Source organism: Zingiber officinale, chromosome 3A, assembly GCF_018446385.1.
Source record: "Zingiber officinale cultivar Zhangliang chromosome 3A, Zo_v1.1, whole genome shotgun sequence".
Classification (NCBI taxonomy): domain Eukaryota; kingdom Viridiplantae; phylum Streptophyta; class Magnoliopsida; order Zingiberales; family Zingiberaceae; genus Zingiber; species Zingiber officinale.
In genome coordinates, this window is record NC_055990.1 from 52,636,247 (window position 1) to 52,659,849 (window position 23,603).

At 39.2% G+C, this 23,603-nt stretch overlaps 2 protein-coding genes across 2 annotated transcripts; one reads left to right on the forward strand and one right to left on the reverse strand.

Moving 5' to 3' along the window:
• The first annotated feature begins 2,531 nt into the window (after positions 1–2,531).
• LOC122051882 (non-specific phospholipase C1-like) lies at positions 2,532–6,738 on the forward strand. The gene is made up of 3 exons (XM_042613197.1): positions 2,532–3,819; positions 5,541–5,714; positions 6,152–6,738. Exons 1-3 carry the CDS (start codon positions 2,547–2,549, stop codon positions 6,469–6,471), a joined length of 1,767 nt encoding a protein of 588 aa, XP_042469131.1. The 5' UTR covers positions 2,532–2,546; the 3' UTR covers positions 6,472–6,738.
• A 352-nt stretch (positions 6,739–7,090) lies between these two features.
• Positions 7,091–8,031, reverse strand: LOC122053738 (transcription factor bHLH150-like). Its single transcript, XM_042615717.1, has one exon. The coding sequence runs from the start codon at positions 7,871–7,873 to the stop codon at positions 7,352–7,354; it is 522 nt and encodes a 173-aa protein (XP_042471651.1). The 5' UTR covers positions 7,874–8,031; the 3' UTR covers positions 7,091–7,351.
• Positions 8,032–23,603: the final 15,572 nt, after the last annotated feature.

Genomic DNA, 23,603 nt, shown 5'->3' on the forward strand with positions numbered 1-23,603 from the left:
ATGTGTCTATATAGTTCTTCTAATTATATTCACATCCTCAAATATTAATTTGTCACACAATATGAAAATAATGATTTTTTGAACACAAATTAATTTTTTTTTATCATTAAAAAAAGATTTTAATTGATTACTACACTGTGGTAATCGATTTAGCATGTTTATGTAATCATGAACAGAAACTTTAATCGATTGTTATAGTGTAGCAATTGATTACTTTTTTTAATGATTAAAAAATTTAATTCGTATTCACAAAATTATTATTCTCAATATAGTGTGTCAAATTGATGTTAGAGGATATAGATATAATCAGAAAAACTAGATGAACACATATGATTTAATTCCCTGTCATTTTGAGTTTTCTTGGTCCATCAATTGGTTTCGATCAAAATCGACTGGTGGACATAGAGAACTTGGAATGACATGGAACTAAATTCTATATGTTGTCTAATTCACCTGATTATATTTATCTCCTCAATTATCAATTTGATATAATTTATTGAGAGCAGTGATTTTTTTGAATATGAATCAATTTTTTAATTATTTAAAAAAAAAGTTTTGATCGATTGCTACAATGTAACAATCGATTAATATGTTTCTGTGATCATGAATAGTAACTTTAATTGATTGCTATAGTATAGCAATCGATTAAATTTTTTTTTAATAATTAAAAATTTTGATTCATATTTAAAAAAATCAATGGTCTCGATATAGTATCAAATTGATGTTTGAGAACATTAATACAATCAGGAGTACTAGATGAACACATAATGCTTAGTTCCATGTCATTCTGAGCTCTCTAGGTCCATCAGTCATTTTTAGCCAAAATCGACTGATGGACTTAGAGAGTTCAGAATGATATGGAACCAAGTCCTTTGTATTCGTCTAGTTCTCTTGATTATGTCGATGCTCTCAACTTTAATTTTGTATACTAGATTGAGAGCGGTGATATTTTAAATACGAATCATATTTTTAAATCATTAAAAAAAGTTTTGATCGATTGTTATATTGTAGTAATCCATTCATCATGTTTTTATGATCCTGAAAGTAACCTTAATCAATTGCTACACTATAGCAATCGATTACTTTTTTTAATAATTAAAAATTTTAATTTTTATTAAAAAAATCACTATTCTCATATTGTGTGACAAATTGATGTTTGAGGACATGAATATAATCAGAAAAATTAAACGAACTCATAGTACTTAATTCCATTTCATTTTGAGCTCTTTAGGTCCATTAATTAATTTTAGCCAAAATCGACTGATAAACTTAGAAGGTTCCGAATGATATAAAATCAAGTCATATATGTTCGTGTAGTTATTCTAATTATATCTATGACTTTAGATATTAATTTGATAAATTATATTGAAAGTATTGATTTTTTTTATCATAGATGATTTATTTAATCGTTTTAAAAAAAATTATGTCGGAGTCAATTGCTAGCTATGGATTCGGTAAAAAAAAAAACAAAAAAAAAAAAATTATTGAGTACATGCTTTAAATATTTCGGAAATGGTGCGATAATTTGCCATTATGAGCTTGGAACTCAATTTATACCTACTCAGATATATCCTTTTAATTATTTCTCGAGTGTTTTACACCATATCTACAGGAAATCTTGTGTTCAGTTTGCAGGTAGTTTTGATTGATCTGAATTGATATTAGGACAATGGCATAAAATATACAAGTACAAGTCACAAACATAACAAGTGAATTCTAAACTAGGCCAGCCCAATTGGCTTTCGCAAATAGCCTAAACTAGATCCAGTGGGGAGCCAGCTAGAAGCCCAAATAATGGGCTCATATTGGGCGGCAGCAACTAGCATGGACTTTTAAAAATCGGTTTTTTTTTTTTTGGAGGTGTCTTTTTTAGATTGTTCCATTAAAGAATTATGTTCAAAGTTAGCGACTTGTTATTTCATGCCATACTAAACTGTCGATGACCTGAAAGATACAAAACTTCAACTACACTAACAGTTTCCTGGAAAGAACCTTCGTTTTGCTGAGTTGCAATCTATCATTGATGTTTTTTTTAGTCGAAAGGCTAGGAATTCAAAGATGCTACATCCTCTTATTTTCCGAATTCTGACATCGGGATTTTTGGATTTTTCTTCATGAATTAGCGAATCACTTTCGAAATAGCGTCGTCAAGATGTCGTGCACGTTGGCTTGTTTGCACGATACGACAGATGATCCCTTGGAAGTCACTACGGAAGTTCCTCCTCAAGAATTCAGCTCTGTCTTTCTTTATTCAGGATGTGCCGCTTTCATGGCATCGACGAGCAATTATTATTCAACACCGGGCGGCGTAGATAATCAAGTGCGTTGCGTGAAATAACGGGGGAGACGACGGTATTGCATTTATCAGCACTAGAATGAGCTCAACATGGAACGAGTCAGATACTGAAAACGCATGATTCAAGTGTTCATTTAATTCAATGCCAAAGCCAAAGCGACAAAGAGTACTAGATAAAGATAGTGACGTGGCGCCACTAGAATAATAATAATAATAATAATAATAATCTTCTTATTCGGTGCCTCGGTATATGCCACTCGAGTACGCCTGCGTGCCGTGTCGACTCCGGCTGTTTTTCTTTTATTCGGTGTCGACGCACACCTACCGCCCTCGCGTCGCCCCGTTTGTCTCCCCGCTCCGCCCTTTCGATTGGCAAATGGATCTGGGGGCTCCGCCGTCGCATCGGCGGCGCTTCCTCGCCGTCGCCCTCGTCTTCCTCTACCTGTTCGCCTCCTCCCATTGCATCGATGCGGATAGATCGGCCGGCTGGAGGAGGAAGAGGTCCAAGCACGAGATCAAGGGCCCGATCAAGACCGTCGTGGTGATCGTGATGGAGAACCGGTCGTTCGATCACATGCTCGGCTGGCTCCGCTCCAAGGGCGGCCGGCACGACATCGACGGCCTCACCGGCCGCGAGTCCAACCTCCTCAACGCATCCGACCCTTCATCTCCTGAGGTCTTTGTCTCCGACGGCGCCGTCCACGTCGACTCTGATCCCGGTCACTCCTTCCAGGCCATCCGCGAGCAGATCTTTGGGTCCGAGGACACCTCCGCGTCGCCTGCCCCAATGAACGGGTTCGCCCAGCAGGCTGAGAGCATGGGCGAGGGCATGGCCGGTACCGTCATGCGCGGTTTCGCCCCCGAGAAGGTTCCTGTGTTCTCCGCCCTAGCGGAGGACTTTGCCGTGCTCGATAAGTGGTTCGCCTCCGTCCCGGCCTCCACCCAACCCAACCGCTTCTACGTCCACTCCGCCACATCCCACGGTGCCACCAGCAACGTGCGCCGAGACCTCATCCATGGCTTCCCTCAGAAGACCATCTTCGATTCCCTTGACGAGGAAGGGCTCAGCTTTGGCGTCTACTACCAGAACATTCCCGCCGTGCTTTTCTACAAGAGCCTGCGCAAGCTCAAACACCTTACCAAATTCCACAGCTACAAACTCGCCTTCAAGCAACATGCTAAGCTGGGCCGCCTGCCCAATTACGTCGTCATCGAGCAGCACTACTTCGACGTAAAGCTCTCCCCGGCCAACGACGACCACCCCTCCCACGACGTCGGCAGAGGACAGAGGCTTGTAAAGGAGATATATGAGACCCTTCGAGCGAGCCCGCAGTGGAATGAGACGGCCCTGCTCATCACCTACGATGAACATGGCGGGTTCTACGACCACGTGCCTACTCCTGTCACAGGGGTGCCCAATCCGGACGGCATCATTGGCCCCGACCCCTTCTATTTCAAGTTCGATAGGTTGGGGGTTAGGGTTCCTACCATCCTCGTTTCCCCTTGGATCAAAAAGAGAACTGGTAAGTCACCTATTTACAGAATTCTTCATTCTTTGCAAATTGATTTAGATAAATCTGATGACTGTTGCATTCAAACCATGCACGCTGGTCATTTATACATGTGTTTTGATTCTAGATGCTATAGACTAGAATAGTATGTGCATAGTATGTTATAGATGACCTCACGGTTCTGATGCATCAATTGTCTACCTTCCCTAGAGTGTTTACAAGCCTCTGCACTACATATTCTCATCGATGTATAAACTACTTCAGGTCTTGACATCGAAAACTTGCAAAAAATAACAAAAAAGGAAAAGAAAAAAGAAAAAAACATCTCAAAAAAATATAAACTACAGATGTAGATTGCAACAACCTAGGCACTCCGAGCTTAAATACAGGCATGTAATTAACCATCATGAGTTATTGAAGATTGAATGCCTATCATAAAGTTCAGCTGATTTATTAGCTTTACTAAATATACATTGTTATTTTGCATCAATGAAAGAAGCAACGTGTAGAACCCAACTTGATATCAGCTGCTGACTCAGGAGGGTCTTGAGCAACTTAAAGCCTCATCCAAGTTGTGTGAATTTGATTTGATATGCACATCAGAGAGGACCTTGTTTTGACATATCTGACTTGGTTGATCTTACAACCAGATAATTTCATTCCTCGGTATGTATATGGCTTTGTAGAAAGTTTGTGGGGAAAGCCTCGTTTGGTTATGCATATTCATGGTTTGGATATGCATATTCATGGTTTGGATATGCATATTCATGGTAAACAGAACATCAGTGAAAATTTGCAGCTAAATCCTTTAAGGCTAAGTGGATTATGATTTCTAGATTTAAAGTGAGCTTGAATCCTATTGGGTTTCTCACAGCACCTAGTGGTGGCTTTACTTTTGCTATGATCCACATACCCACTGATCCTCTTTGGAGTTGAAAGAAGCATGAACCCTGGTAATTAGGTTAGTTGTAATTGGTTTGAGATCAATCATTTACCTTGTGGTTTCATCAATTATCATGTGATAATTTTGCATTTTGACGAGTTTTATACAAGCAAACATCAAAGGCATCAAACTTCTAATTATGGGATCTGTGGGTACCAAGGACACTATTTTAGTATTATCTCTTTTACAATCAGATAAATGAAGACATGATGGATGATAACATCAAATTTAGAACTAGCAGAAAAGGAAGTTCTGTTGGGTGTTGGCTTGGTTTTGGGCAAAGGCAAACATCGCCAAGCCTCTTGGAGGGGGACCTTTACTCTCAACAGACCTAGTATAGGTTCAATTGCTGGAAACCTTGCTTGAGGGTTTATAGCAGACATAAGATGATTAGATTTTGGTATATAAAAAGTTATCTTAAGGTATAGCATTTTGGAGTTTAGGAGATTGAGTGTGTGGTGCATTTACATGTTGTAAGATATCATCTGTTTATAGAGGCAGGGTTTTATTTTTGACTAGTAGTTCTTTTAAGAGAATGTGGTTAGAACTTTTTTATGTTTGCTGATCTCATTTTTGTAATCCACATTTTTAGTTTACATGTTTTCACAGGAGTGTAAATGCAACATTTTGGTCCATATCATTGTTTGATTGAATTCAGTTTTTCTGTGCTTATCCTGTAAATAACCATTGTCCTAATGGACATGAGAAGTGCACCTGTTTTATAAATTTCCCCCTGTCCACTCCTGTTACTTGTGGTGCCGTTTCAAAGTACTACATTTTTTTCATGCAGTGATCCACAAACCTAAAGGGCCTTATCCAGATTCACAGTTTGAGCACTCTTCTATCCCTGCAACTGTAAAGAAACTATTCAATCTGAACTCCAATTATCTCACAAAGAGGGATGCTTGGGCTGGGACTTTTGAAAGCTACTTCAACCTCAAGGCACCACGAACTGACTGCCCAGGTATCCTTCTGTACAGGTTGTATGTTTACGAATTACTAGCACCTACAGTTGTAGGAGAAGAAAACGTGATAGTTTACCTTTCATGAACTTTGATCTACTGATGAAGGTTCTCTCTATCAGTTTGAATTTTGGCTACAATCTTAGTAGTAGCTATTAGCTATGGAGAGGAAATGCTCAATGTGAAACACACAAATGTATTTTGTGCACTGTGGATGAATTAGTTTGGCACTGTTTCAGGAATATAGATTCAATTACAGCAACCAAAGCTTATATATATACATGAAAATGCCACCACGTACAAGGGAAGACAGCTAAAATTCTTCATCCCAGCTTTCAAGCCTAAGTACAATGGATTTAGTAGAATAGAATTACATGCTTGATTTGCTACTTGTTTAATTTTGTCTCCGACAGCTAATCTCCAATTGTTTTTCTTCCAGAGAAACTCCCTGAAGTCGAGTTGCTCAGGCCTTTTGGAGCTAGGGAAGATAAAATTCTGTCAGAATTTCAGGTGGAGTTGATCCAACTTGCTTCTCAGCTTAATGGCGACCATGTGCTCAACACCTATCCGGACATTGGCAAGGGCATGACTGTCGGTGAAGCAAACAAGTACGCCGAGGATGCAGTTGCAAGGTTTCTCGAAGCTGGCAGGGCTGCGCTGAGCGCTGGAGCAAATGAGTCTGCCATTGTCATGATGAGGCCTGCTTTAACTAGCAGAACCAGTGAATGGCTGTCAGATGACACCGTCCAAATCGTTTAATCCTCGACACGAACATTGATCGTTAAGCCTTCTGTACACTCTGGTAGTTTGCCCAACTGTAGTAAATGATTGCTGAGGAAGTTTACATGCGAATGATCAATCTTGCTCACACGGTGTTTACATATGCCAGGGATTCTTTATAGGAAATTTATAGGTAATTGCATGTACATCTTCTGTGTTTCGGATGAAACATGGATGATTATTAAAGATTTGTGTTGTCAGACATTTTTATACGAGATGCACAAAAGTTGCTACTATTTTCCCAAAGATACGTGTCTGCCATTTGAATGCAATATTTGCTGTTGTTTTTTTTGTTACGTTTGGTTCTGATAAAAGAAAAATATGCATTTTTAAAATGCAGTAAAACAAAACCTGAATATATTCCCCTACTTATTTATGGAAATAACAAACTTAAGTCATTAGGATAAGAATGACTATTTTTAGATCAATATAAGAAATAATTAAGAAAGTTCAGAGTACAATTATAATAAAATTGACTTTGACGATCCATTTCAAGTTAAAAACATCTGATATGATTTTTTTTTTTTTTTTTTGAAAATAATGTGATTTGAGCATTCTGCCGCCCAACCAACTGAAGAAATCTCCGGCGGACGACATCCTGCTGGCTCCGGCGACTTTTTCCTTGGATACACGCCACCAATTTAGAATACAACATGAATTCTTTAACGTGGAGGCAACAGTGTGTGATAAATCTGTCAGGAAGAAAGAATCCGATCAAATGCCTTGCAATAAAATCAAGAGAGTCAATCAGTTTCCTGGTGTCATCTTTGCTATTATCAGTACACGTCTCATCCTAATACAGTTTGGAGATCAAATCCAGATGAACAGCTTAACAAATCATGGTACAAGAAATTCCCAATCAGGCGCCTCTTTGCGCTTCGGTCGCGGCCGCTCTCGCCGCCCCCGAGAACGCATCAGCCAGCGCCCTCATGGCTTTCACTTGCATCTCCAGCGCTGCCACGTAGTCGGCTGCCTCCTCCAGGACACTGGCTGCCGACAGCTTCCGGCATCCGGGCACCAGCCTCCGGAGCACCCGCAACCGGTCCGTCCCCCTCGGCGCCGACGCCGGCCTCGTCCGCCCGCGGTCGCTGCGGATCTTGTCCTTGATTTGGAGGAGGTTGCGGCGGTTGCGGTTGCGGCGGCGGCCAAGCAGGATGGCCCGACTCCAGCGGGACTGGCCGCGGGCGGTGAGGGCCAGGGCAGAGTCAGCAGCGGCCTTGACGGCCCGCGCTCCGCCTCCGGCGGTGGCGCGGAGGGCGTCGAGGAGGCGGCGGCCGTATACCCGTTGCTGCGCTGTGGCCCGCCACTTGGTCGGCGGTTGGGCTTTCCGGCCGGCTTCCTCCGTTTTACTCCGACACGCTGACGAAGAAGAAGCTATCATGGTGTCTGTGTGAGAGAGAGCGAGAGAGAGACAGAGGCAGAAGAGCAGAGGAAGGAGACAGCACACCGCAGAGGGTTGGGTAGCGAAACAAGGATATAAATAAGTAAAAAATAAAGTTTTTTCCCCTTTTTATTATTTCTTGTCCCAGCTCACATCGAATATAAATTATATATATATATAAACCTAGGTTAAATTGAAAAAAAAAATTATGGGGAAAATCCATTCAATATCATCAAAACAATCTCAAAATTCCAACTTAAGTTGCGTTGTACTTGTAACATTTGCCTACGCTTTTATAATATTGAAGGCCTAAATGCTTCATGTTCTTCCATTAATTATGACATGGAGGAGTGGATTTGAAGTATTCCTTCTCCAACAACTACTCCATTTCTTCTTTCTTTTTTGCGATATCCATCATGATGAAGAGAAGAGGAATCTATATTAATTAATTAATAATAATGTTTTCCAGAAAAAAAGAGGCGACGCTTAGAAAATAAAAAGCATGTTTGGAAGACAACGAAGCATATATACATTGCACTTGACTGGGAACAACATGAGGTTCCCCATTAGATAGCAAACAAGCAAAACATGATGCAAAATTCATTTAAAAAAAGGACAAGCATATGAATCATCTCATTATATATATATAAATCCAATTCCAAGGTCCCAATGATACTGATGCATGCATGTGAGTGATCTGAAATCAATTCCACGTCACAATTCAATAATTTTTCTTTTAAACAAAAAACTGAAGAAGCTCTGATCAACACGACATTGGGAGGGTCAAGGGTGCCCGAGGCTACCAACCTACCACTCCCCTTAGCTTGCTACATAAAATAAGAATTGAATGGTTGGGTGGGGGCAGAGCTTTGGATGCACAAGTACAGGAAATATTATCGATAAGGTTTGTTCCCGGCAAATATCATGCATGATCAAATCATCGGTTAATAAACGGGCTAACGTGTAGCCTCTCCAAAGATTATCAATAAAGAAGATGAGGAAAACCTAAAATATACTCTAATATAGAGTTAGAATGATGTCGAAAGAGATTTCGACATACCACTCCGATACTTAAGTTAAAGTTTACTTGAGGTATGAAGCTAGTGGAGGAAGAAGAAAAAAGTGAGAGAGTTTGATGTAGCATAAGAGAGTCCAAAATTCTTTGCGCTTACCTGTTTCAGGGTTATATAGCTGTTAGAAGAACATCTCCACGTTAGATTTTGCATTCTCGTTCATCACCCTCCTATGAGCCAATGAGGGAACCAGATCTAATAGCCGTTAGTTGTCTTTCCATTCACCAAACGTCATATGTTTGAAGTAGGACAACTAAGAGACCAGATCTGACAACCACATATAACCGCTTCTCCATTCACACGGTGTCACATGTTTTGGAATATTTGTAATTGTTATCCGCATCTCCTGTGAGAAATAGTCTTATTATTGAGGCAATTATGCTACTTTATCATCCACATGCGCTCTACACGTTTTTAGTGGGCTAACGTAGGGTGCGAGTTTGATCCGAGGATGAAGAAATAAGGTCGATATTGAGTAACCTTGAGGATAGATGAAGTCGGCAATTGAAGTCGAAATAGGAAGGATGTCAGGATTTGAAGTCGAGTCCTGGATGGAGTCCATGGCTGAAACTGAGGCCTGTTAGGACCCATCGAGCTAGAGGGAGGTGAATAGCTTCAATCGCTTAGCTTCTTGTCATTGCTTTTGTGCTCTTCGTTGAATGCGCAGTGAAAACTTCAATAAACTTGGATGCCACATGCACTACATCATGATTTTACTTGGTATTTACCTCATTGAGATGACTAATCTAAGGGTCCACTTCTAGCTTACAGCATCTACTAAGAACTTCTTCCTTCTCAAAAACCTTTCAGAGGTAGAGAAGTCTCTTACAAGTTTAAGCACAAGAATACAATAAGAAATAATTAAGAAAACAAAGGCAAATACAATAGAAAATGATTTTACAATCAAAAGCTTATTGGCTTTATTTCTTTAGCTTGGAAATGCCTCTTATTAGTCTGGAAATGCAGCAACACTATTATCCAAATCCCCCGAGAACTAGTTCTAAAAAATTTCTTGAAATTCCTCTTTTAAAGCCTTTAAGCCGGGGTTAATTTCTGCCTATTAGTCAACTGATCTTATCTATCAGTCGGTTGATATGACCTTCGACCGTTGAAAGGCCTTTGAACTTTCTAAAATTTATATGATTTTGTTGATTATTTGAACATCACTTGACTGATATAAACCATCATTAGACTGATCTAATCAATCAAATCAAATAAGATAATTCGACTGGCTTTTGTTCAATTCTGAACGACATCAATTGACTAATATGAACCATCAATCGATTAATTCCATCAGTCAAATGAATCAAGTGAATTTGACTCGCTTCGATTCGGTTCTGATCATCATCAATCAACTAATGCAACTCATAAGTCGATTGATTCCATTAGTTGAGTCAAAAAACCAAGTCAACTTGCATCTGTTCGATTTTTAAAGTCATTAGTGTTGGGACCAATGTGCCCGCTATAGGGGGAGGTGAATAGCGTTTCGTCGCGCTTGCGTCGGTTTGCTTCGTCTTGTTGTTGTGCAGCGGAATATTCGAAGACAAACACTCACAATGCTAACACCTAGGGTTTACTTGGTATCCACCTCAAGAAGAGGTGACTAATCCAAGGATCCACACACGAAACGTTATCTCCACTAAGAACAACTCCTTCTCGGTCATAGCCGGAGGCGGAGAAGCCTCATACAAACTCACACTACAACACAACACTTCCACAAGAAGAAGAAAGACAAATACAAATGAATACACTCTTCCTCTAGCTTACTTGTTGCTTGTAGTAGCCTCTTGAACCTTGGGGATGTAACCCAAGAGCATTCAAGAACTAGCTATGAAGATCTGGAGAAATCGCTGTGAAAATCGGAGAGGAATCGCAGGAAAGAACACAAAGTTCTAGCGAAGAAAACGCTCTGTACAGGTTTTAAACAGTACTCCCAATCGATCGAATTCATCCCCAATCGATTGCCACGTCAGCATCGCTCCATCGCAGCCGTCCATCACTTGCATCCTGCACAACGGTCACTTCCCAATTGATCAACCGATCGATTGAGACTTCCTGAATCGATCACCCAATCGATTCAGAACATTTCTATGCTCTCGCATCTGCGTGAGAGCTTCTGCTGCCCAATCGATCGACCGATCGATTGCCATCTCCCAATCGATCGCCTGATCGATTGGGAAAGCCTCTGTGCTCACGATTCCACATCCCAATCGATCGATCGATCGATTGGGTCTTCCCACAATCGCAGCACACTCCAATTGATCAGTCGATCGATTGGACCCTGGTTCAATCGATCGCCCGATCGATTGACCATCTTGGACTTGACTCAACTTCAAGTCCAAAATCTCCAACCCAACTCCTGGTCAACCGTGACATGTTGGGTCTCCATGCCTAGCATTTGGCCACACCCGACCAACCTCGAACTAGCCTTCTAGCCTCCTCCATCAGCCTTGCGTCCCTCGGATATCTCCCATTCTTCACGCCTTGCCTTCAGGAGCTTCCTTCGGCCTCATCCTAGTTGTCGAGTTCTTCCTTGCCAAGTCATACCAGGACTTACCTTGCCAAGACCACATGCTTTGACTTACACCTTTTGCCAAGATCACACTTGGACTTTCCAATTGCCTTGCTTCTCACCAGGACTTTATCCTTTGCCAAGATCACACTTGGACTTTTCAACTTCCTGGCTCCTCACCAGGACTTTCCACTTACCTGACTCCTCACCAGGACTTTCCAATTGCCTGGCTCCTCACCAGGACTTTCTCCTGCCTAGCTCCTCACCAGGACTTTCTCCTGCTTAGCTCCTCACTAGGACTTTCCCGTTGCCTGGCTCCTCACCAAGACTTTCCCTTGCCTAGCTCCTCACTAGGACTTTCCCGTCGCCTGGCTCCTTACCAGGACTTTTTCTTGCCTAGCTCCTCACTAGGACTTTCCAAATGCCTAACATCCAGTTAGGACTTTCCCAATCAAGTCTCCTGTCAACCTTAACCTGCTTGACTTGTATTCTCATCAACCTAGTCAACCCTTTGACCATCTCCATAACTAGACGATTGCTCCAGCAATCTCCTTATATTGTCAAACATCAATACTCAAATCCCGACTCAAGCTTGACTCTGTTGGTTGCTACTCGGAAAACCTATAGGTTCCACTGTACAAAAATTTTGTACAAAGGTCTGAACCTTTTCCTAGCTACCATGTGTTCTTTTAAATTAAATTTTGGATCGCCTGCGGAACTTAACACGTTTGATCCAAAACTTAATCTATTTGTTCTTTTAGGTTTTGACTTGGATCTCTTGCGGAACTTAACACGTTCGACCCAAGTCTCCTTAAGTTATTAATTCCATTAAATATTAATTTCCATAATTGGTTCCCAGTACTGACGTGGCGAGGCACATGGCCTTCTTGGATATGGGAGCAACCACCACCGACTAGACAAAACCTTTTATAGAAATCTAATATTTAATTTCCTAAAATTACTTTAGGTTAACCAAAGAGAACAATCAAATCACAAGGAAAAGAAAAAAACAAAAGAACACAACATCGAAAAACATATTCGAAATTCTAGAACGTAAGCCTCTTGTATTTGGTATTATTTCCATAAATAACTAGTATGATGCGGAAAGAAAAATTACTAGTTATACCTTGTAGAAAAACCTCTTGATCTTCTATCGTATTCCTCTTCTAACTTCGGACGTTGTGTGGGCAACGATCTACCGAGATGAGAAACCACCAACCACCTTCTTCTCCTCCAAGCAAGGTTCGGCCACAAAGGAAGAACTTCACCAAAGAAGAAAACCAAAATACTAACCAAGCTCCAAGAGATGCTAGCTTTCTCTCCTTCTTCTTTTTCTTCTCCAAGTAGTATCCGGCCACCACAAGAACTCCAAGAGGGATGAAGTATTCGGCCACCACAAGAGGAAGAGAAGGAGAGGATGATGGCCGGCCACAACACCAAGGAAAAGAGGGAGAGAAAATAATAGAGGTTGTGTCTCATGAAGGCACCCTCACCCCTTCTTTTATATTCCTTGGCCTAGGCAAATTAGGAAATTTAATTACAATAAAATTTCCTCAATTTCCTTGTCATGATTTAATAAAATAAAATTTCCCCAATTACAATCTCATGGCCGGCCACATCATTGGAGAACAAATTGGACAAGTTTTAATCAACAATTAAAACTTCCTAATTTGTTTCCGGAAATTTTAAAAATAAAATTTCTCTTTAAAAATCTCTACATGGTTAATAAAAAGAAATTTCCATAATTTTAATTTTACAACATGTGAATAATTTTTAAAGAGAAAATAAAATATCTCACCAATCTACAAATAAGGAAAGAGATCAAATCTCTTTCTTTAATCTTTTGTAAATTTTACAAGAGAGATAATTTTAATTTAAATTCTCTTTAATAAATTATTTCTTCCACATAATAAAAATTAAAATTAAAAAATTCTTTTTAATTTATTTTGGCCGGCCCTACTAGCTTGGGTTCAAGCTAGGGCTGGCCGCCCAATCTTATACCTAGGCCGACCCTAGCTTGTTTCCCAAGTTAGCTTGGCCGGCCCCTATTGGGTGGGTATAGAAGGTGGGTATAGAACTCTATAACTAAGAGACTACGATAGGGACCGAGAGGAGGAATTGGTTTTGGTCTCCCGATAAAATTAAGCATCCCGTGTTCGCCCCGAACACACAACTTAATTTTATCAATAATAATTCATTCCACTAGAGAACTATTATTGAACTACCGCACCAATCCCAAATTACATTTTTGGGCTCCTTCTTATTATGAGTGTGTTAGTCTCCCTATGTTTAAGATATCGAATGTCCACTAATTAAGTGAGTTACTGACAACTCATTTAATTAATATCTTAGTCCAAGAGTAGTACCACTCAACCTTATCATCATGTCGGACTAAGTCCACTTGCAGGGTTTAACATGACAATCCTTATGAGCTCCTCTTGAGGACATTATCAACCTAGTATCTCTAGGACATAGTTTCCTTCTATAATCAACAACACACACTATAAGTGATACAATTTCCCAACTTATCGGGCTTATTGATTCATCAAACTAAATCTCACCCATTGATAAATTAAAGAAATAAATATCAAATATATGTGCTTTTTATTATATTAGGATTAAGAGCACACACTTCCATAATAATCGAGGTCTTTGTTCCTTTATAAAGTCAGTGTAAAAGAAACAACCTCAAATAGTCCTACTCAATACACTCTGAGTGTACTAGTGTAATTATATAGTCAAGATAAACTAATACCTAATTACACTACGACCTTCTAATGGTTTGTTCCTTTCCATTTTGGTCGTGAGCTACTGTTTATAATTTATAAGGTACTGATAACATCATCTTCTGCATGTGACACCACATACTATGTTATCTACAATATAAATTAAATGAACAACTACAAACAAATGTAGATAATTTGACCAAATGTGATTCTTTATTCAAAATGAATGTTTACAAAGCTTAGGCTTTCAGTATACACTCCAACAATCTCCCACTTATACTAATGCCTAAGCTGCCATATCTTCTACCATACATCTGATTCCCATTCCCTCCACACGCCGATCGAAAGCTTTCACCGGAAGGGCCTTAGTGAAAGGATCTGCCAGGTTATCCGCTGATGCAATCTTGGCGATGACAACTTCTCCTCGCTTCACGATATCTCGTATCAGGTGGTACTTGCGCTCTATATGTTTACTTGCCTTATGAGCTCGTGGTTCCTTTGAGTTTGCAACTGCACCACTATTATCACAATAAATTGTGATGATTTTGGGCAAACCAGGAATCACATCTAAGTCCATTAGAAAGTTCCTGAGCCATACTGCTTCTTTAGCTGCCTCAGAGGCTGCTACATACTCAGCTTCCATGGTTGATACGCATTTCTTAACACTCCTCCATGAAATGGCTCCACCTCCTAAAGTAAACACATGGCCTGATGTAGACTTACTATTGTCCCTATCGATTGGAAATCAAAATCCGTGTAACAGGGAGCAGATCGTCTGCTTGGTAAACTAGCATATAATCTCTAGTCCTTCTCGGTACTTTAATATATGCTTTACCGCGGTCAATGTCCTTGTCGAGGTTACTCGATATCGCTAACCATGCCACGCAAAGCAGATATCGGTCTCGTACATAAGCATTGCATACATTAGCCTTCCTACAGCCGAAGCGCTTTCATGTCCTCTATCTCCTTTGATATCTTCAGAGACATCTCTTTAGATAGAGCTACTCCATGCCTAAAAGGTAAGAAACCTTTCTTAGAATCCTGCATGCTAAAACGAGCAAGGATTGTATCTATATATGAAGCTTGGGACAGACACAACATTCTTTTCTTACGATCCCTTATAACTTTGATCCCAAGAATGTGTGCACAATCTCCTAAGTCCTTCATATCAAATTGTTTGGACAACCATACCCTTACGTCTGATAATACCTTGACATTGTTGCCAATTAACAAAATATCATCTACGTATAGTACAAGAAATACCACCACGTTTCCGTTACACTTCTTGTATACACAAGACTCATCCGGACACTGAATAAATCCATATGACTGGATTACTTCATTAAACCGGATGTTCCAAGACCTTGAAGCTTGCTTCAGTCCATAAATGGACCGATTGAGCTTGCACACTAGATGCTCTTTGCCTTTTTCAATGAACCCTTCTGGTTGCTTCATATGGATGTTCTCTTCAAGACTTCCATTAAGGAAAGCTGTCTTGACATCCATTTGCCAAATCTCATAATCCATATGAGCAATGGATAAGAGTATCCGAATAGACTTAAGCATGGCTACCTGGTGAAAAGGTTTCCTCATAATCAATTCCCTCTTCCGAGTGTACCCTTTCGCAACAAGCCTAGCTTTGAAGGTTTCTACCTTCCGTCATCCCTCTTTTCCTTTTGTAGATCCACTTGCATCCAACGACTTTTACACCATCGGTGGTTCTACAAGCTCCGGACCTTATTAGAGTACATAGACTCTATTTGAATTCATCGCCTTTTGCCAAGATCTGCATCTATATCTTGGAGTGCTTCGTCATATGTCCGTGGATCAGGTTCATGTTTACCGGGATCAAGTCCAAGACTCTCCCAAAACATGAATCTTCAGTTGTCTTACAACCCTCTCACTACGACAGGGCCTGTGGTTGTGTATCATGTGTGACACGTGTTGCGTCTCTTGTGGTACTTCATCTTGTCTGTTGGTACTAAAGTAGACATGTCCTCTCTTAGTTCTTCTAAAACAACTTTACTCGGGCTTGTGATCCATTATATAGTCTTCTTCTAAAAGCGGGCATTGGTGCTAACAATGACCTTCGGTCTTTAGGACTATAAAATAAACCACCTTTCGTTCCTTTGGGATATCCTACAAACACGAACTTCATGGGATTCTAACTTATCGATCTGGTTTCAAAGACATGTTTGGACTACAATCCGAATATGTCTTAGGCTGGGTTTCGCCCATTCCACAATTCTACGAGAGTAAGAGACCGATTTAGAAGGTACTAAGTTCAGGTACTTTGTTGTTTCTAGAGCATATCCCCAAAATGAATTTGGTAATTCAATAACTCATCATCGATCTAACCATCTCCATAAGAGTCCTATTCCTTCGCTCTGCCACACCATTCTGTTGGGGTGTTCCAGGTTGGGATTGAATCCCGACCTCTGATAAGTAATTCCTAAACTCTCCTAAGAGGTATTCGCCACCACGATCAGATCGTAGTGTCTTAATACTTTTACCTAATCGTTTTTCCACATCAGCCTTGTATTCTTTGAATTTATCAAAGCACTCAGACTTGCGGCGCATTAGGTAAATATATCCGTATCTTGAATAATCGTCTATGAAAGAGACAAAATATTCAAAACCTCCTCTTGCCTGGACAGACATAGGACCACACAAATCAGAATGAACCAACTCTAACACTTCTTTGGCTCTATACCCCTTGGCCTTAAACGACCTCTTGGTCATTTTACCTTCCAAGCAAGATTCACAAGTTGGAAAATTTTCCAACTCTAATGAACTCAAAAGTCCATTGGCTATAAGCCTCTGAATCCTACTTAAGTTAATATGACCAAGCCTTAGATGCCAAAGATATGCTTGGTTCATTTCCGAAGGTTCTTTTCTCTTATTTGAGTTAGAAGATGAATTATAAATTTCCATGTTTTTTTTTGTGGAAGAAATTGGATTTAAAGTATACAAATTGCCAACTAATGCACCAGAACAGATAATCACTTTATTTCTTTTAATAACTACATCGTTACTGAAAGAAACTGAATATCCATCTAAAAACAGTTTAGAAACTGAAATTAAATTCTTTCTAAAACTGGGTACATAAAGACAATTTCTTAAAATCAAATTTCTATTTCTACTAAAAGATAAGTAGACGTCTCCCACTGCAACAGCTGCCACCTTAGTAGCATTGCCCATGTAGACGGTAATTTCTCCTTCAGATAGTCGTCGGGTTTCCTGGAACCCCTGCAAGGAATTGCAGACATGATCAGTGGCTCCCGTATCTACACACCAGGTGCTGGTAGATAACACCGCTAAACATGTTTCAACAACTAGAGTATGAGATATACCTTTGTTTTGGTTCCTACGAGGACAGTCCGCCTTCCAATGTCCTGCCTGCTTGCAGATGAAGCACTTGCCCTTCGGCTTCTTCATTCCAGCTTTAAATCCCGTACTCTGAGATTTATTCACTTTCTTTGCTGAACCAGCTTGTTTCTTCTTCTTCTTTCCTCTCGGTTTAGAAGTAGAACCATTTTCAGCATAGTGAATTTGAGAATTGTGACGAAATAATCCTTCTGCCGCTTGAAGTTCTATCATGAATAAATCCTCTTATTCATATTATAGTTCAGGCGGAACTGCTCAAAACTTCTAGGTAGCGTTTGGAGGATCATATCGATCTGGGTTTCCCCATCAATTTCTCCTCCAAGGATCTGTATCTCGTTCAGATAAGCCATCATCTTTAGGATATGATCCCTTACAGGAGTACCCTCTTGCATGGTGGCTGTCATTATCTTTCTCATGGCTTCTTGCCTAGAAGCTCTATCTGATGATCAAAGAGTTCCTTGAGATTGTTCATAATATCGTTGGTAAATCTTGATGCTGATGTTGCAATACATTTGACATTGAAGCCAAAATGTAACACCGCGCCATCTCATCTGCTTTTACCCATTTCCTATGATATTCAATCTCCTCTTGGGTAGATTCACCAGTAGGTGCTTCAGGGCATTGCTCAGTCAGTACAAATTTATAGCTTTCAGCAGTAAGAACAATGTCTAGGTTTCTTTTCCAATCTATGTAGTTTGGTCCAGTAAGTCTATTCTGTTGAAGTATGATGGACAGTGGGTTGAAAGTCATCCTAAGAATCACAAATAACTTTTGGTCAGAACCCTTTAAATTTAGAATAATATTGATTCCTCAAACAATACTATTTTAAATTAACCAACACCTCAAAACACCGTGAATTTTGTATGCCACGTTAGTGTGGACGTATACAAATTCAACATTTGTAAAAGGAGGGTTTTAACCCATTAATTTTATTATCTTGTCAACCTAACTTTTTGACAAATAAAATTAATAGTTGGTATCATTTGGTCACACAAATAATAGCAGTGACTCCGATGGGGAGGATACTATTAGATGTGTCTAAGTGTATACCATTACTTGACACTAAGTCCATTAATAAGATTATGTCCCTTCCGTTGGGGAAGATCACACGCTCTTAATTAACTTCCTATAGTCATCCAAAATGGAAGTCCGATCTAGTGATCCACAAACAAGCTCATCCGTTATGGAGGAAGGCACTCGAGCCAATGCGCAAGCTTGTTTGCATCACTTACAAACCAGTAATGGAGACCATGAGATTTACTTAAAAATCCCTCTCCCACTTAGTTATTTATAAATGAGGAATTTTAACTATGCTAGCATGCACACACAGCACAATATAAAAGCAATAAATAGAAAATCTAATTTTCAACTATTATGGCTTTTATCTCTAGTCGTCCTCCGTGTGTTGTCATCCCAAGCTGCTGCCATATTTGGCCACCGCCACCGGATCTAGTTGTCGCATCCATCTTGCTCCTAGTTCCGCTGCGCCTCTGGTCCTTAGAAGGTTCCACGCTTTGCAAGATTCGATCCGTGATAGAAATAGAATTTTACATTTTGATCCTATATTCCATAAAAGGAATGTACATGTATCTAGATCAAAAAATAAAATCCTAATAAAACTAAATACAGCTCTTGCTGTATTTTAAATACAATCATGCACACACATATAAATGCCCTTGACATGTCCAAGGGTCCAATCACACACATAATAACTAAAAGCCATAATAGTTAGATCCTACATCCACAAAGTTAGCACATCCTACTATTATCCTACCTAAATTATGTATGACATGTGCATAATTAAACTAAATACCAAATACACAGAGGCAAAACCCTAGCTCTGATACCAATTGTTGGTTGCTACTCGGAAAACCTATAGGTTCCACTGTACAAAAATTTTGTACAAAGGTCTGAACCTTTTCCTAGCTACCATGTGTTCTTTTAAATTAAATTTTGGATCGCCTGCGGAACTTAACACGTTTGATCCAAAACTTAATCTATTTGTTCTTTTAGGTTTTGACTTGGATCTCCTGCGGAACTTAACACGTTCGACCCAAGTCTCCTTAAGTTATTAATTTCATTAAATATTAATTTCCATAATTGGTTCCCAGTACTGACATGGCGAGGCACATGACCTTCTTGGATATGGGAGCAACCACCACCGACTAGACAAAACCTTTTATAGAAATCTAATATTTAATTTCCTAAAATAACTTTAGGTTAACCAAAGAGAACAATCAAATCACAAGGAAAAGAAAAAAAACAAAAGAACACAACATCGAAAAACATATTCGAAATTCTAGAACGTAAGCCTCTTGTATTTGGTATTATTTCCATAAATAACTAGTATGATGCGGAAAGAAAAATTACTAGTTATACCTTGTAGAAAAACCTCTTGATCTTCTATCGTATTCCTCTTCTAACCTCGGACGTTGTGTGGGCAACGATCTACCGAGATGAGAAACCACCAACCACCTTCTTCTCCTCCAAGCAAGGTTCGGCCACAAAGGAAGAACTTCACCAAAGAAGAAAACCAAAATACTAACCAAGCTCCAAGAGATGCTAGTTTTCTCTCCTTCTTCTTCTTCTTCTACAAGTAGTATCCGGCCACCACAAGAACTCCAAGAGGGATGAAGTATTCGGCCACCACAAGAGGAAGAGAAGGAGAGGATGATGGCCGGCCACGACACCAAGGAAAAGAGGGAGAGAAAATAATAGAGGTTGTGTCTCATGAAGGCACCCTCACCCCTTCTTTTATATTCCTTGGCCTAGGCAAATTAGGAAATTTAATTACAATAAAATTTCCTCAATTTCCTTGTCATGATTTAATAAAATAAAATTTCCCCAATTACAATCTCATGGCCGGCCACATCATTGGAGAACAAATTGGACAAGTTTTAATCAACAATTAAAACTTCCTAATTTGTTTCTGGAAATTTTAAAAATAAAATTTCTCTTTAAAAATCTCTACATGGTTAATAAAAAGAAATTTCCATAATTTTAATTTTACAACATGTGAATAATTTTTAAAGAGAAAACAAAATATCTCACCAATCTACAAATAAGGAAAGAGATCAAATCTCTTTCTTTAATCTTTTGTAAATTTTACAAGAGAGATAATTTTAATTTAAATTCTCTTTAATAAATTATTTCTTCCACATAATAAAAATTAAAATTAAAAAATTCTTTTTAATTTATTTTGGCCGGCCCTACTAGCTTGGGTTCAAGCTAGGGCCGGCCACCCAATCTTATACCTAGGCCGACCCTAGCTTGTTTCCCAAGCTAGCTTGGCCGGCCCCTATTGGGTGGGTATAGAAGGTGAGTATAGGTGGGTATAGAACTCTATAACTAAGAGGCTACGATAGGGACCGAGAGGGGGAATTGGTTTTGGTCTCCCGATAAAATTAAGTATTCGCCCCGAACACACAACTTAATTTTATCAATAATAATTCATTCCACTAGAGAACTATTATTGAACTACCGCACCAATCCCAAATTACATTTTTGGGCTCCTTCTTATTATGAGTGTGTTAGTCTCCCTATGTTTAAGATATCGAATGTCCACTAATTAAGTGAGTTACTGACAACTCATTTAATTAATATCTTAGTCCAAGAGTAGTACCACTCAACCTTATCATCATGTCGGACTAAGTCCACTTGCAGGGTTTAACATGACAATCCTTATGAGCTCCTCTTGAGGACATTATCAACCTAGTATCTCTAGGACATAGTTTCCTTCTATAATCAACAACACACACTATAAGTGATACAATTTCCCAACTTATCGGGCTTATTGATTCATCAAACTAAATCTCACCCATTGATAAATTAAAGAAATAAATATCAAATATATGTGCTTGTTATTATATTAGGATTAAGAGCACACACTTCCATAATAACCGAGGTCTTTGTTCCTTTATAAAGTCAGTGTAAAAGAAACGACCTCAAATGGTCCTACTCAATACACTCTGAGTGTACTAGTGTAATTATATAGTCAAGATAAACTAATACCTAATTACACTACGACCTTCTAATGGTTTGTTTCTTTCCATTTTGGTCGTGAGCTACTGTTTATAATTTATAAGGTACTGATAACATCATCTTCTGCATGTGACACCACATACTATGTTATCTATAATATAAATTAAATGCACAACTACAAACAAATGTAGATAATTTGACCAAATGTGATTCTTTATTCAAAATGAATGTTTACAAAGCTTAGGCTTTCAGTATACACTCCAACAGACTCAACTCAAGCTTAGTCAAACTGGTCAAACTTGACCTAAGGAAATTGCCCCAACAATCTTCCCCTTTTTTATGTTTGACAATACCTCTAAGTTAGGCTAAATCCCATAGCCTTAACCCCTTCTTTATCACAAGGCTAAATCCCATAGCCTTAACCTCTTCTTTATACCAAGGGTAAATCTCATAGTCTTAATCTCTTCTTTATCACAAGGCTAAATCTCATAGCCTTAAGCTCTTCTTTATACCAAGGCTAAATCTCATAGCCTTAACCTCTTTCATGACAAGGCATGAATGAAGGTTTCCTTCATTCTGTCCTTTTCCTAGAGGGTAAACTCCCCTTACTTGGGATGAAGATCTAACTTAACCTTCTATTCTCCCCCTTTGTCACACATCAAAAACTGAAAACAAACTCTTCTCCATAAGAGTTAACTCTACGTTGTTTACAACCTCATATATTGTTAACAACCCCACAATGAAGATCTCATATTCTTCATTGTCGCCAAATCTCCCCCTTGAGCTCTACTTCACTTCACAATGCTCATCCTAGAGCATGCATCAACTTCCCAATGAAACTCCCATTCATTGTATTCAATGCTCCCCCTTGAGCAGTAATCTTCTATACAATGCTCATCCAAGAGCATTTTCCACTTTACCAATGAAGGTCTGATCCCCTTCATTAATTCAATGCTCCCCCTTGAGCAGTAACCTACTCCACAATGCTCATTCGAGAGCATTTATCATCCTAGCAATGAAGATAACCAATCTTCCATTGTTCCCCAATGCTCGACCCTGAGTATTGTCCATCACGAAGGTTTAACCCTCTTCCAAAGTCCTTGAAAGTAAATTTTCATGCATTCAAGGAGTAACTCCCCCTAAAAATATGGTCAAACTTCTGTCATTACACCAAAAATAACTTGGAGTTCCTAAACAGTTAGGAAAACCAAAACTTGAAGTTTTGAGGTTCAAAATTCAATAATGAAACTAAACCCCAACCTAAACTTCACCTAAGTCTACCTTAACCAATCCATACTTGCTTTCATCATGAAAACTCCCCCTAAATATATACAAATATATTCTAAAGGGTTAGGAATGGTTAATGACCCTTGAAAACTAAAACTTAAAGTTTTGAGGTTCCAAAATTTGAAATTGAAACTAAACCCCATCCTAAACTTCACTTTGATTTATCTTAACCAATCCATACCTATTTTCATCAAGAAAACTCCCCCTAAATGTATACAAATGTATTCCAAGGGATTTGGAATGGTTATTGGAACTTGAAGTGGCTTAAAGTGCTGAAATCAGACTTTTTAGGCCATAATCAGACTTCCCAATCGATTGAAGTTGGGACTCAATCGATTGAAGCTACTTCAATCAATCCATTGATCAATTCCGCAAGCTTCTGCTTGCAGAAATTCCCTCTGAATCGATCGGCTGATCGATCCACTGACTCTCTGTTCACGGGAATTGACTTCCCAATCGATCGACAGATCGATTAAAACCATCTCAATCGATCGTCTGATCGATTGGTTTTTCTGATTTCTCTGAAATTTAGTTTCAACGAAATTCAGAAACTCCCCAAAAATTCTACAAAATTCAAAAATTGTGAAAATTCATGTAGATACTCTTTAGGGTATACTCTATTAAGGAAAAATAGTTTTCTATGAAAATACTTCCTATTTTCAAAGATTGATACAAATTTGAAAACTCTTGAAAACTTTAATATTTTCTCCTAGTTTGTGTCTAACTTTTCAATGATGAATACTATCAAAAGATAGTCTTCACCA